This window comes from Barbus barbus, assembly GCF_936440315.1.
Source record: "Barbus barbus genome assembly, chromosome: 7".
Classification (NCBI taxonomy): domain Eukaryota; kingdom Metazoa; phylum Chordata; class Actinopteri; order Cypriniformes; family Cyprinidae; genus Barbus; species Barbus barbus.
The window spans coordinates 20219178-20233451 of NC_136735.1; the positions used below are offsets into that span (position 1 = coordinate 20219178).

Below are 14274 nucleotides of genomic sequence, written 5' to 3' on the forward strand. Positions count from 1 at the left end.
TTCAGTAGCTTGTTTCATGCAGACCTAAGAAACTAATACCATATTGCAATATTTTCACAATTCTATGTTTAATTACATAATTTTGAAACAAATTAGATTTCTATTTTTTTTTTTTTTTTTTTTTAAAGGAATTGTGTTCTAATATGCGGCGAGTCGGTGTGGGTGTGTGTTTTACAAATTTAATTCAGGCCAAATGTTATAGTCTGAGCTGGAGTAGAAGACAAACCCAGAGAGCAAAACAACATCACAATTCTCTTGGAAATGTTAGGGTAAATATATGATAGTTGCAGACATAATGCAGCTGTTAAGACATTTATTTATTTACATGTAAATATGACACAACACTGCTCATTAATCTTTTGTTATTCTCTCATATAAGGAAATGCTGACCGTGTAAACAGTCTGTTCACGAATTAGGGTTGTTTTCTGCAATTGTGTACACTGTCTTCTGCTGTATGTATAAATTATATTCATAAACCAAATTCAAAATAAGTCACGAGTAATTAAAGATCATATATAAACACTAATTTTTATAATGTAATCACAGTAAATGAATTCAAAATAAAATAGTTTTAAAATGTAGAAAAAAATGCTTGGTACTCTAAACAGTGTATATTATCTTTGATGCACATTTGTAAAAAAAAAAATCACTAGTCAACTATTTATAGAGTTCAGAAGCAAGTGATCAAGATTATCTCAAACATATAAACAGACACACACTGACATATGAGTCAGAACAGAGATATCAATGTGCACGTGTTTACTGACAATGTACAATATTTACTATGACAGTAAACCGTTCTGAAACAGATCAAATAACAGTGTCCATAAATAAATGGATATTCATGCAAGACTCCAGATGCTCTTCAGCAAATATTTTCATTAGCAACAATTCCTTTTGCTCTTCATCCCCTCTTCATTATTGTCCTCCAAATACAATATCGGCGACTCATTTTGGGAGCGTTTTTGAACGATGGATGGCAACACCAGATCAAAGAGTGTCTCAAACATAACATCTACATTAAATCCAGTCTTAGCACTCGTCTCGAAGCACATCTTGTCCGCTGGTGGGCTGGCGCCCTCTAGTGCCTTATAGCGAATTATGCGGTTGTACAGTGCTATGGCATCTTCCTGACTCACCTGTTTGTGCAAGGGAAAGTCTGGAGGTGTGGGAAAGGATGGAAGGGGAAGCACACTACCCTCTTCTGCCCCGACTTCCTCCAGGGTCATAACATGGGCTTGAGGGTCAGTGAGGTCAACTTTGTTGCCCACAATGGCAAATATGCTGTCACTTTTGGCTGAGTCAGTGAGAGAGAGGAAGCGATCTTCAAGCTCTACAAAGCTCTGCCAGTTTGTGACATCATACGTGAGAATGATGGCTGCAGCGCCACGACAATACATGGAGCCCAGACCGTGGAACTGTTCACGACCTGATGAAATAAGAAACAGAAATACAGATATTAAAAACTGCCAACATTTCAAGTTTGAACTTTATGCTTTTGATAGAAGTCTCTTCTGCTCATCAAGGCTGAAATGATTTGATCAAAAATAAAATAAAAACAGTAATACTGCAAAATGTTATTATATTGTCATTTTTTTCATGTGATGAAAAGCTGAATTTTCAGCAGCCATTGATTTAGTCTTCAGTGTTCTCCAGAAATTATTCTAATTTGCTGCTCAAGAAACATTTCTTATTATTCATGAATGTTGCAAGCAGTTGTGCTGCTTCACATTTTTGTGGAAAAGGTTTTTTTCAGGATTGTATGATAAATAGCAAAACAAACAAACAGCAAAAGAAATCTTATAAATGTCTTTGCTGCCACTTTTGATGAATTTAATCCTTGCTGATAACAGTTTATATTTTATGTTTACTCTTTTAAAACACAAAACCTTTGAATTTTATAGTGCATTATGGTTTCCACAAAAATTTGAAGCAACACAAATGTTTTCAACACTGATTATAATAAGAAATGTTTCCTACGCAGCAAATCAGCATATTAGAATGATCTCTGAAGGATCGTGTGACACTGAATCCTGGAATAATGCCTGCTGAAATTCAGCTTTGCATCACTGGAATAAATTACTTTTTGCAATATACTCACATTAAAAAAAGTTATATTAATTTATTTTATTTATTTTGAGAATATTCCTGTTAGGTTTTTTTTATTTTTTATGTATTATTTATTATTAATATTATCTTTTTTTTTTTTGGGAAAGAATAATTATTTACAGTGATTGTTCATAGTATGCTGCAAAGCTGTGGAAGAACAAACTGCTGTCAGAGCAGAAAACAATGAAATTTAAGTTGTTATTCATTAATCTTGCCCTCCAATGACCTGTCAATTAGAGAACTGTTGTGTCAGGATCACAAAAAAATGACAGTATATGTGTGTCACACAACATGAGAGTAGGTATATAATGGCAACATTTTAATGTTTGTGTAACTTCTTTAATGAAGTAAGAACATTGAGGCCAATCTATTAATGTAGCATACTAACAATTAAATCAAATAATGTTCCGTTTTTATGTTCCTTTCAACCCCATCTCAAGGTAATGATTTCTTCTGAACATGTTTATGGGGTCACTATAATTTTTTTGCACATTCAGCTGGGAAATTTCTGTTCCTCATAGCTACATCTATGGCTTCAGAAAACCATTCCCTTTCATTTTATGGAAAAGAGCCATGTGAAAATGTATCATGTTAATATTAACACTTAATTATTGTGCTTCACAGAACAAAGAAAATGATTTGTGCTTGTTCATAAGGTTGAGTAAATGTTGACAGACATTTCTGCTTTTAAATACTCTGGAATGCCTTAGTTGCATTATTGCATTAAGTCCATTACTGATGTCATTTTTGTTTCTACAAAGCATATGTGAATAATGGGTTGGCATATAAAGGGTAAGGGTGGGCAGTATTACCATAATCTTATTTGACGATATAATTGTTACTTTATTTTATTTTTGTTATTAAAAATAAGAATAAAGAAACAAATTACAAACAATATGACAAACTAAAAGACACAAATAAAAAAAAAAAAAAATTAAATACGTTTTTCAGCCATAGTAAGTTTATCAAGCAGTAATAAATTGAGTTTAAAAGGGGTTATAATAAAAAAAAATGGGGGGGGGGGGTCTAATAAAAGGGGTTAAATACATACATTGTATAATACAATAATACAATTTTAAGTGGTGGAAGAGAATGTTCCTTCTAAATAACTAAATACCAACAATTTAATGATTTTTTTTATTTTAGTGTTAAATAAATAAAAATAAAATAAAAAAATTGCCCACACAAATATAGTTAATTTTGGCAGATCATGCTCAATTAGATTTATTTAGATGAATGATTTTCCATGTCATGGGGGGGTCGGGTGGAATAAAAGGGGTTAAATACGTACAGTACAATTATACAGTTTTAAGTGGTGGAAGGGAATACTCCTAAGTAACTAAAATAGCTAAATTCCAACTATTTTGCATATTTTATGTATTAAATTTAATTTCATTTTAAATAATTAAATAAAATGAAATTTTCAATTTAATGACCATTTTTAAAATTAATTTTAGTGTTAAATAAGAAGCTGTTGTTTGTTTTCCTTGTCAGTTAAAATGAGATGTTTGTGCAATGTGCAGTAGGCTATGTGAAAAAAAATAAAAATCAATGAGCTACAGCAACAGCTAACAATGCAGCCAATGTCTTTGAATCAGGAGCCAGTTCTTACAGGATGTAAAATCAGCTGAGCCATACTATCACAGCTACAAAAACGTTACCCTCATCGACATGTTTAGATAAAGGCCAGAACAGTCAAATATCCTTTTGCTTTAATCTTTAACATGTCTTTAAAAAATCAAAAACAGTTTAAATAGTTTGATGGAATACAACATTTAGAACTGTTGCTTGCATTCAGCAAATGTGCATGAAGATATGCTTCTTATCAATGACTGCTAAAATTCTGTGAGAAAAGAAAATCCACATTATTGCTGAAACTACCAAAATCCTACAAAGAACACGAGACAACTGCAGTCAGTGATGCAATATGACTATGATGCAATGAGTTTTTCTTTCCCTTTTTTTTATTGGTTCACTTAGGCTACTGCTTTTAGAAATTAGCAAAAGATAAAAGGGGTATAAATAAATGCAAATAAATAAATAAAAAACTGTTCACATAAATATAGTTCATTTTGGCAGATCGTGCTCAATTAGATTTATTTAGATGAATGATTTTCCGTGTCATTGGATCAGGGACATTCGGGAACTTACAAGATTTTTTATATACATATATATATATATATATATATATATATATATATATATATATGTTGTTGTTGTTTATTTATCATTTATATTAGTACTCCCTCTACAATAACTAGGCTATAACCTATTCATTTAATGTTTTCGATAAGCACCTTTAACTGCAGGTTTCTTATTATCTCCGTTGTATTGGCCAAAACTGTCAAACTGCAAAATTTGGACGGACTTCCATCAATCTTACCCGCTGTGTCCCAGATAGAGATGTTGTACGGACCCCACTGCTTCAAGAAGAACGCTCCGCCGATTGTGCTTAAAGTTTCCTTAAAGCTTCTCTCTGTGTATCTGTGCAGCAGGGACGTTTTCCCTACATTCATGTCTCCCAGGATTACCATTTTAATAATAGGCTTTCTCATTTTCCCAGCAGCAGGCATGGGTTTAAGGTTGAAAACTCAGTGATAAAACGATTATCTCAAAATTATAGACTTCCAGCTCCGCGATCCATAACAAATGCGCGCCGTTCAACAAGTGGTTGTTAATTTTGGCTCGTATTGTAGAAACACTTTAAGGAGCAGATCGCAGCAGGTCTTCTGGGCTTTGGCGAGTTGAAACGGACTTGTTCCTGCCTAAACATAAACATACATGGTCCTTTTAAAAGAGCAGTGCTCCCACTTATAATTTCACTTCTAGCAACGACGAAACAGGAAACTCAATGGCACAATGCAAAAAATCCCGATTGAAACTCCAAATGTCGTCACACAGAAGACCAAAGCAAGATTAGATTTTTTTTTTTTTTTTAATCACTTGGATCTTATAAAGCAATCTTTATTGTTCCCATCCTATTTGTGTCTTTTTTATTTAGGAATGTTACATTACAACGTCTACTTCAGACCTTTAATTTGCGCCAATTCATAATGATTATGACAGTCTTTGTTTTTATTTTTGATACTTACATATTTTATCTTTATTCTTCCCCATTTAAAGAGAAAATGAATGACAGAGGTCTTTAGGGAGCCTCTTCATAATGTCAGATGTGTCAGATATCAAAAGACAAATCTTCCCAGAAAAACCATAATAAAGTATGTTGTGAACAGAAACAGACACTGCACACAAGTTTTCAACCAAACAAACATCAAATATTATGTTTAACTGATGATCATCAGACAGTGGAGGTCAATCACGATCCTTGACTTGTGTAATTTCTAGCAGAAATGGTTGAGAAATGTCCTTTAGTTTGTCCTAATGTCCTTTACTGAGACAAATATCATACAAAAAGTCATTAAACTAAGCGTTAAACTAAGAACAGAGTTGTTTTATTAACAATTACAAACATTATCATCAGACACAAGATGTGGTTATGATTACTAGAGGAGTTACAGCTTTAGTTGCATTATAGAACTAATCTTTTTTTTTTTTTTTTTTTTGCAAGGCTTTTCAGTAAAACTAATTTCTTTGAAGAGAGGAAAACTTTACAAAGAATCACCACTAAGATACAAACAGCTTGTGTTCTAATAGATACATTTTGGTCCCAATTCAGTAAGTGGGTAATTCTTCCTTGTCTCTCCTCTTCTTGTTATTTCCCATGTGGAGTTTGTGCCTCTATCCTGAAACCAAAATCTAAATTTAGCAATGTAAACCACAGTGAGTCTTGCAGTGTGCTTTCTCAGAAGGCACTGGATGGTCTTACAAGAGTTCAAGGGATCAATAAAGAATATGCAAAGGAACATTTGCATCATAAGGGTAGATAAATATTTGGTGACTTTTAAAAAATCTCAGGAAGTCCGATTACTTTGCAATTATGCCTTTGGGTTTTTGAAAATAAAAAGGTATTTCTACAGTTTACCAAGCTTAAATAATAACCATGAATTTTCCTTTGAACGCTCTTCTGCACTTAGTCGAATAGGATGAAATCTTACCTTAATGTGGACTCCAAGGGGTGCTAGATTATTCCTTAAGGTATCACAGGCCTTCAGCAAGGGCACTCTGTCTGGCTGTGGATGCCTTTTCTGAATTTCAGAGCCAGTGTGGGGATCTTGATCTTCCACAGAAAGAGCAAATTCACGAACCTTAATCCGAAAATGCACCAATTCCTCTACCACATTATTTAAAACTCCAGAGGAATCATGGACTTCCTAAGGGACACAGAGTACAAAGGATTTAAAGTGTTGCAGTGTTTTAATTTTATGAAGAAACAGGATGTCAATGCCTACAAGGAAGAACATTTTTTCGTCATTTTGTTCTTGATATTTATACATATACCAGGTTACTCTACAATAAAAACATACTGCAAGTTTCAAAACTCAAAGCTAACTCCCCAGTTTAAAATATTAATTATTTTATACCCTTTATACCAATGAGTCTCATAATTACATCATGTTTTTACTGTAAGTTATGATGGAAAGTATTTGTGAGATTACTTAAATCGTGTTGCAATAAGGAGATCACTGCATCGTTTGTCCAGTAGACATGTGTTGGGCTAATGGCTACAGTGTAGTGGCTACACAACTGATCACATGCCACAAAAAAAAGATAAAAAGAAGCTCTCATGCTTGACTTGTGACAAACAATGAGGTTTGTTCTCATGCAATGGTTGAGCTTATGTGTGAATAAAAGCCTGTATTTAAATCTGTTCATATAAATTATATTAAGCAATTGTGTCACTCCATAAGCCTCGATTCCATTCCATTCCTTTTATGATTTCTTTATGTAATTTTTTAAGTTTAAAATTGTTTGTTTCACAGACTTTCAATGTATGTGCAAAATAATGAGTGAAAATGAAAAAGATAACATATTAAATCTTAGTGCCATTTTTGCCCCAAGTGCCCATTAATTTCCGACCCTGATGTATTTCCTATATCTGAACATTACATAAATTATTATTGAGTTGACACCAATAGCCTTGCGGGCAGCACAGCACGCGGACATACAGCATTGTTACACTACGGGCGTCCCGAGTTCGAATCCTGGCTCAAGGACCTTCCGCGATCCTGCCCCCTATCTCTCTCCCACTTCACTTCCTGTCAGATCTGATCTGTCCAAAATTTTGCAAAAATGCCAAAAAATTGATCTTTAAAAATAAAAAGTTATTATTGAAAGCCAAAGTATCTTGCAATCAACAATATCTATTGCCTATTGAATATAAATTGTTTAATTTATTTCCTTCCTTCCATCTATTCATCAATCCTTAATAAAGCCCTGCATCTCGGCCTGGGCCTGACGGGCCCCGACTTTTTTACGCCTCTAGGGCCGGGCTTCGGGCCAATTTTCACGTCATAGTTCAGACGCGGGCCGGGCCTCGGGCCTGTTTTGGATTTTTCCTTATTTTTATATTGTAGACATCCATCAATTAGTGATGAAAAACATTGCCGCGCTGGTAGAAACAACACGAGACCGTGCCGCGACTGAGAGCAGCTCATTGGTGTTTAGTGTCCCGCAGCAGCAGCGTGCGCAAGTAACATCAGCGCAGAGGAATAGTTCTGCGTTCAAATGCACGCAATAGGCTAAAGTTTGCTGAAAACCCCAGCAAACATAACCATGAATGTGTCTGCGGGAAATAGTAAGGAGATATTTTAATTATTTACTAATAAACTAATGTTTTCTGAGTCTGTGTCGCAAGGATGAAGTTGCTGATCCTGACTCACCGTCTCCTCATTAGACGCGCCTTTAGAGAGAAATGCATCTTTATTGATTATGATTAAGATTATAATGAAAGAGTTTTTGTTTTCGAGTGTTTTATTTCGTTAAGTAATAATTTAAAGCTTTCTGTAGATATATTTATCATGTCTGTGAGACATGTATTCACTCAGCTTCAGTTCATTTTTGTGAAGCGCTCCTGTTCAAGACAAGACGGCAGAAAGCGCATCATGTTTGTTTTCTTTGTTTTATAAAAGAACTACCCTTTGTTGGTATTGTGAGTGCACACAAATAGAAGTAGACCCTTTACAGGTCCGAATGATGTATTACTCTTACCTTTATCAAAAAATAAAAATAAATAATGACTGCGTGGGCTATTTTAATTTGTTTCCATGGGAAAACAATGCAAGTGTTTGCGCTGATGCCTCCATGTCCTGCAGAGCGCGCTTTAGCTTCCACTCTCCACACAAACTTAGATATAGGCTAGCGCACATTATTATTATAGCGCAGGTTTAACGTTTAAACATTGTTATATACTTTAACTGTTTTAGTATATCTATAGACTTTATTTTAGGCAAGTCGTGATGATTTGAGCTAAATTTATCAAACATAGGCTATGATCAGCTCATGCCGCTGGCCGCTTGGTCGTTACTTTAAAAAAACAAAAACTTATACGCTATTTAACGAAACGTTTTTCTAAATTAACTTAATAAAAAAACTAAACAACATATAATAAGTTTGCCATTACACACAAAACTGAACTATTTTAGTAGCCGAAACAGTAGTATAAACTGTTTTAGGAGAAGAGGGAAAAAAGACGGGCTCGGGTCGGACTCGGGCTGGTAATTCTGATAAGCTGTCGTACGTGGGCCGGGCTAGGGCCTGAGCGTCTCGGGCCAGGGCTGGGCTAGGGCCTAAATTTGAGGCCCGTGCAGGGCTCTAATCCTAAAAGCTGCTTTGTGAAATTCCTGTGCCACAGAATGGAATTGCTAATAATGACCATTTCAAAATGAGTTGAGAATATTTCCCTCATGCACCACTGTTTGGTCTTGCTTCTGTACCTTTCTGTCCAATAGATCAACTCCAAAAACACCCATGATTTCTCTGACATAGGACAGCATGGCTCCAAATACAGCAGGACTCCTCAGCCCATCAACCTAGAAACATCTCTGACTAATAAATATTAATATAAAACGTCTAATTAAAGATGTACAATTTAAAATGTACAATTTTGTATAATGACAAAGAATTTGTCATTATATAGGGGGTTGATGGCGCAGTGGATAAGACACATGCCTTTGGTGTGAGAGACCGGGGTTCGAATCCACTGTGAGACACCAATGTGTCCCTAAGCAAGACACTTAACCCCTAGTTGCTCCAGAGGCGTGCGACCTCTGACATATATAGCAATTGTAAGTCGCTTTGGATAAAAGCGTCAGCTAAATGAATAAATGTAAATGTAAATTTGAGGCCTCAGTGACCTACCCTATGATGTTACCTTAGTAGCAGGCTGAAGCTGACAGTTGCCATGGTGAATGAGGCTCATAATGGCATCCACAGTTTTGGGGTGTCAAAATCATCAGCGAGTGCTTGCCGAACGCTGGACTGTGTAGCAGACCAAACAAAGACAGAGGAGACAAAAAGAAGCTGGAGACATTTTCATCATCAGCTCTTCTAGGCTATATTAACAGTCAAATGTTTGGGAATTATAAATGTATTTATTATGAGGTGTGATTCTATAATTGTTCTGTTCATTGAGTCAAGCCCCTTTTCTATTCTCACTATATAGCTGTGAATAACACCTGAACCATACTGACAATGTATGAAGTAACTATAAAAGATGGTGGCATCCATAACAGTGGAAAGTTTTATCCCATTTGACAAGGTTTCCAGGTCAAAGTGAGGGATGTATTTATCTGTAAAGCCAGTTTTGACTGCTTTTTTATTTTTCAATAAGTGTAAGGCACATACAGACCACAAAACTGGAATTAAATCCTTTGCATGATACACAGTTCATATATAAGTCTCTGCACGCCATCTTAATTCATGTCATTCTGCTGTTCATAATGTATATTAGACCATGAATGTGATCTGTCTTTACCTCTCCAATAGAATTCCCTCCTCTATAGGCTGGCACTGTGAGTGGCCTTGCATGTAGGCCTGTGCATTGTGGCAGAAGGCAGAGATGGTGGACAGGGTAGATCGGGCTTCATGCATGCTTGCATCACTATAGTCGATTGCTGGAAGGTTTAAAAGACCCACAGTAAATGTAAAATATCTAGCGGTTTTGGCTGCAAAACTGCAGGAGGATTACTTTCAGGAGTCCCTTTCAGCATGTAACATATACCTGATCTGTATCTGGTCAGAAGGCAGAAAAGTCTAAACTCATTTGCAGTGTAAGATTTCAGAAAATCCTAGATTATGAAGAGAGTTAGATTTAAAATACACTGTAATGTATTAATAATATAAGACATAATTTTACACTTATATCATATCAGTATAACTTGTTACCTTTATTGTTACATAATTCTTCAAGGATTTTGACATCTTCTCTACGCTTCCTTTCAAATGAAGGTGTCCTTGAAAACGTAATAAAGGTTTTATTAAATTTTCTTCCAAGTCAGCAACAATAAAACTACATTTTCACAGATTCTATGTTACAGTATGCAACCTATAATTTTACAACTAATACTACTTAAACCAGATGAATAAGTTCATTACCGGAGTGCAGGAAGTAGTTTACCCATTGTTCACACTGATGATACGCCTCAGACTGGGCAATCTCATTCTCATGATGTGGGAAGGCAAGGTCGATTCCTCCAGAGTGGATGTCCAACTGACTTCCAAACACTGAACTGCAGATAAGAGAAAACGAGTGTTTATGGATGTTACCATTTCATTATATGATTCTGTTTCATATTTTCTTTGATGGGGGCAAGATTTTATAATACATTCCAATGTGGTATGATAAATGTACATTCCTGTTACCTTTAATAAATGGGCAATACTGCTACATCTGCCATTCATCCCTAGAAATCCATTCCTCACCCATAAAAAAGAGGCTTGTAATTTTTTTTTCTTTTATACCTACATCTGTAAAAACATATTTGCATGCCTCCTCAGCAATAAAACTCAAGCGTTCAAATAACCATTTATTCATACGGGAGGAGTGAGTTCTGTAATCCTACGAAACCTGGAAACGCATGTCTCTTGTGGTCATTCACACTTTCAACACAATGACAAATTTAGTTATAGGAAAATAATCAATTATTTATTATGTATTCATTTTAATATCCAATTTAAAAAAGGAAAACTGATTGTTTAAATGGTTTTCTTAAGTTTAACTCTTAACTCTCAAAATTATGTATGTTATTAAAAAAAGGTGAAAATTAGCAGAAATAACCTATTATTTAAATAAGGCAAACATTTAACTATTTAACCAACTAGTAAACCGATTAGTCCTAATGTATATAAATACATTTTTTTTTTAAATAAAAACTGATTAGAAGTGGGAGAAGAGGGTTGCATTGACAATCCAACACAATGGGCAGCACATTGAACACATTTTATAAGTGGTCAGAAACTTGTAAATAACTCATGAACGAATAAAGTTACGTTTAAACCAAGCACACCATTGTTTTTCTTGTGACATTACCAATAAGTTTGATGTGTCACATGGCCCTCTTCCTATTGAAAAAACAAAAGTTTTATCCAAGATGGCCGACTTCTAAATGGCCACCATGGCCACCACCCATCTTGAGGAGTTTGCCCCCTCACATATACTAATGTGCCACAAACAGGACTTTAATATCACCAACCATTCCCATGTTATTACGGTGTATCCATATAAATGGCCCACCCTGTACAATAAACTACCTCACCATCTTTGGTGTCAAAAAACAGTAAGTCTTGTGGCGAAAAAAAAGACAATCTGGCTTTGGACAGCAATAAAATCACAACTAGCCCCTCTAACTGTGAAATTACATAGACGTACACATAAATAATAAAACCTACTGAAAACTGACTTAACTTATAATGGGTAAACCTCCATTATATTGTGTTTATGTATGAACAGAGGATACATTTCTTCAAGCTACTTCCTTAAACTATGTATATACAGAGTAAATGTACCATTGACAGCCATTCAAAATCAGACACAACGTCAAAGTGATATTTGGTTTGACAGGGCATATACCTAGCAATCGTAGAACATTCAATGTGCCACCCAGGTCTTCCTTGTCCCCAAGGTGATTCCCAATGAGGTTCATGTGGTTTGGATGCTTTCCACAGAGCAAAATCCCTTGGATCTCTTTTATCCTGAGCCCCTAAAATACAAGAAACTGTTAATTACTCAACATTATTTAGGTTAGCTTCTAATACATTTTAATTGACATTTTAATTATGAAAAATGGACTTCTCTTAACTACAGACATGGCATATACAGTATTAACAGTAATATGATTTTAGTTCATTATTCCAGTTAGCCCAATAACATTTTTTAATCATAAATGTGCAGTGGAAAAATGTGTGACAAAGACTGAGGAAACTATTTACATTTACTGTTATTGTTGATGAAGACCTGCAAGAAAAAAACAAAATATCATAAACATACCCAGCTCTCCAACAATCCCTCCAAGTTTCACAAACTTGCCATAGCGGTTACCAATTGACTGGGTGTCGAAGTAGACGTTCCCTGGATCAAAAAATAATACTGGATATTCAGTTTCATCTTCTATTCACTGTTGGGGGAAAAACATTCAACAAGAAAGCCTTGACCTGTAAGTGTCAACAAAATAGAGAGTGGCACCTTGACTTGTGACATAGGCATGTCCATTTCCAATAATACACTCTATAAAAGCTACAATCTGGGGTATGTTGTCTGTCACCCTCATGTATACAACTGGAGGAAGAACCTGGACAAATGAACGAAGATCATTCAAATAAATATTTTAGACAAGATAAACCCCAATAAACCAAAAGTGGCGATTTACCCGCAGTGCTTGCATGTCCCTCTTAAACTCTTCCTCATGCATTCTTGCTAGGACAGTGGGCGAGATGTTCTGCTGCAAAATACATAAAATAAAACTATTTACATGTCTTAAAATTGCTAAATATTTACAGCCTTCCACATAAATGACTAATCTTGCATTTACTGAAACAGAAGTTAAACAATATATTATCAGTTAACACTTACCTCAAGGCTTCTTTGTATTATTTTATCATCAATGTCAGTGATAACCATGACGTGGATGACATTAATTTCAAAAATTCTGGATAAGATCCTTTGCAGAACGTCAAATCTGACATATGAGCTGCATGCAAGGAAGAAAAAAAGATGGAATGAATAAAGTAAAAATGTAATATAATCTAATTGCAGGTACTTATTTACAGGTACTATTTTTGGAATCCGACTGCATAATCAAGATTACATGTAATCAGTTACTAGAACAAAAAAAAATGACTAAACCTACTACCTAAAATTAAAATGGAAAATATGAATTAAAAACTCTTATCTCAATAATACTAAAATAACACTACAACAAACTGTGCTTCTTTCAACGTTCTGCATCTAGCTATCAACAGAAAAACTTACCACGCATGACCGAGATGGGCATGATCATAAACAGTAGGTCCACAGCTATACCTGGCTGGAAGTGACAGAAGAACGTGTAATGTACATGTAAGAAAATCTCAGTTTGACCTTATGGACCACTATGTGCCTTACCAGGTAGCAATTCTTTCTTGTGCCAAAACCAGAGGTTCTTTCTGCTTGGTGAGACTGTTGTAAGTCTTCAGACCGGTGTCAAACCCCGCAGGTTTGATCCACTTTCTCTCCGCTCGGCTGCATATATTATGACTGGACAGCAATGCCGTTTTTGTAACACCATTATGAACCGAATGCCTGATTCTAAAGCCAGAATTAAGTAGTCTTACATTTGCAATCAATGCTAAAGGAAGCCTCATTTTCATCTTACTGCATTTGGTAGTATAATACTAATACTAATGTTGCATAACCTTGACGATCAATATCTCTACACATTTTAGCGTGTTTTCCGATTTAGATTGATGACATGTGTAGATTTAGCCATTTGTTCATAGTGTAATGTCCACGATGTGTCTACACGATCTGTTTGTTTTCAGTGTCATCACATGGAAAGTTCAGCTACTGTAAGGGTCCATAACTCTCAACACACCACCATATTGTCACATTGACACACACACATCTCTCTCCTGGCTATTTTGTTTTGCAGTGGGTTCTTCTTCTTCTATTAATTGTTCAATGGCAACCTAACTTACTCTTTAGGAGCACTGTCGCCACCTAACGTACTGAGCGGCGAAAAGTGAGGAGTGTCTCGCTGCAGCCTGCGGTGGACATCCAACCCCGCCCACAT

The 14274-nt window shown here is 35.4% G+C and overlaps 1 protein-coding gene and 1 pseudogene across 2 annotated transcripts; both read right to left on the bottom strand.

Annotated features, from left to right (window-relative positions):
• Positions 1-297: 297 nt before the first annotated feature.
• LOC306872848 (ras-related protein Rab-20-like) lies at positions 298-4875 on the bottom strand. The gene is made up of 2 exons (XM_079421722.1): positions 4494-4875; positions 298-1430 (listed from the first exon to the last, which is right to left on the bottom strand). Exons 1-2 carry the CDS (start codon positions 4681-4683, stop codon positions 883-885), a joined length of 738 nt encoding a protein of 245 aa, XP_079277848.1. The 5' UTR covers positions 4684-4875; the 3' UTR covers positions 298-882.
• Positions 4876-5673: 798 nt separating this feature from the next.
• Positions 5674-13852, bottom strand: LOC306872857 (putative cysteine--tRNA ligase, mitochondrial; annotated as a pseudogene). The gene is made up of 15 exons: positions 13608-13852; positions 13476-13526; positions 13077-13194; positions 12874-12945; positions 12690-12795; positions 12495-12575; positions 12078-12207; positions 10604-10737; positions 10394-10461; positions 10230-10296; positions 9984-10122; positions 9381-9503; positions 8944-9039; positions 6166-6381; positions 5674-5853 (listed from the first exon to the last, which is right to left on the bottom strand). The product of its transcript is annotated as a putative cysteine--tRNA ligase, mitochondrial (transcript).
• Positions 13853-14274: the final 422 nt, after the last annotated feature.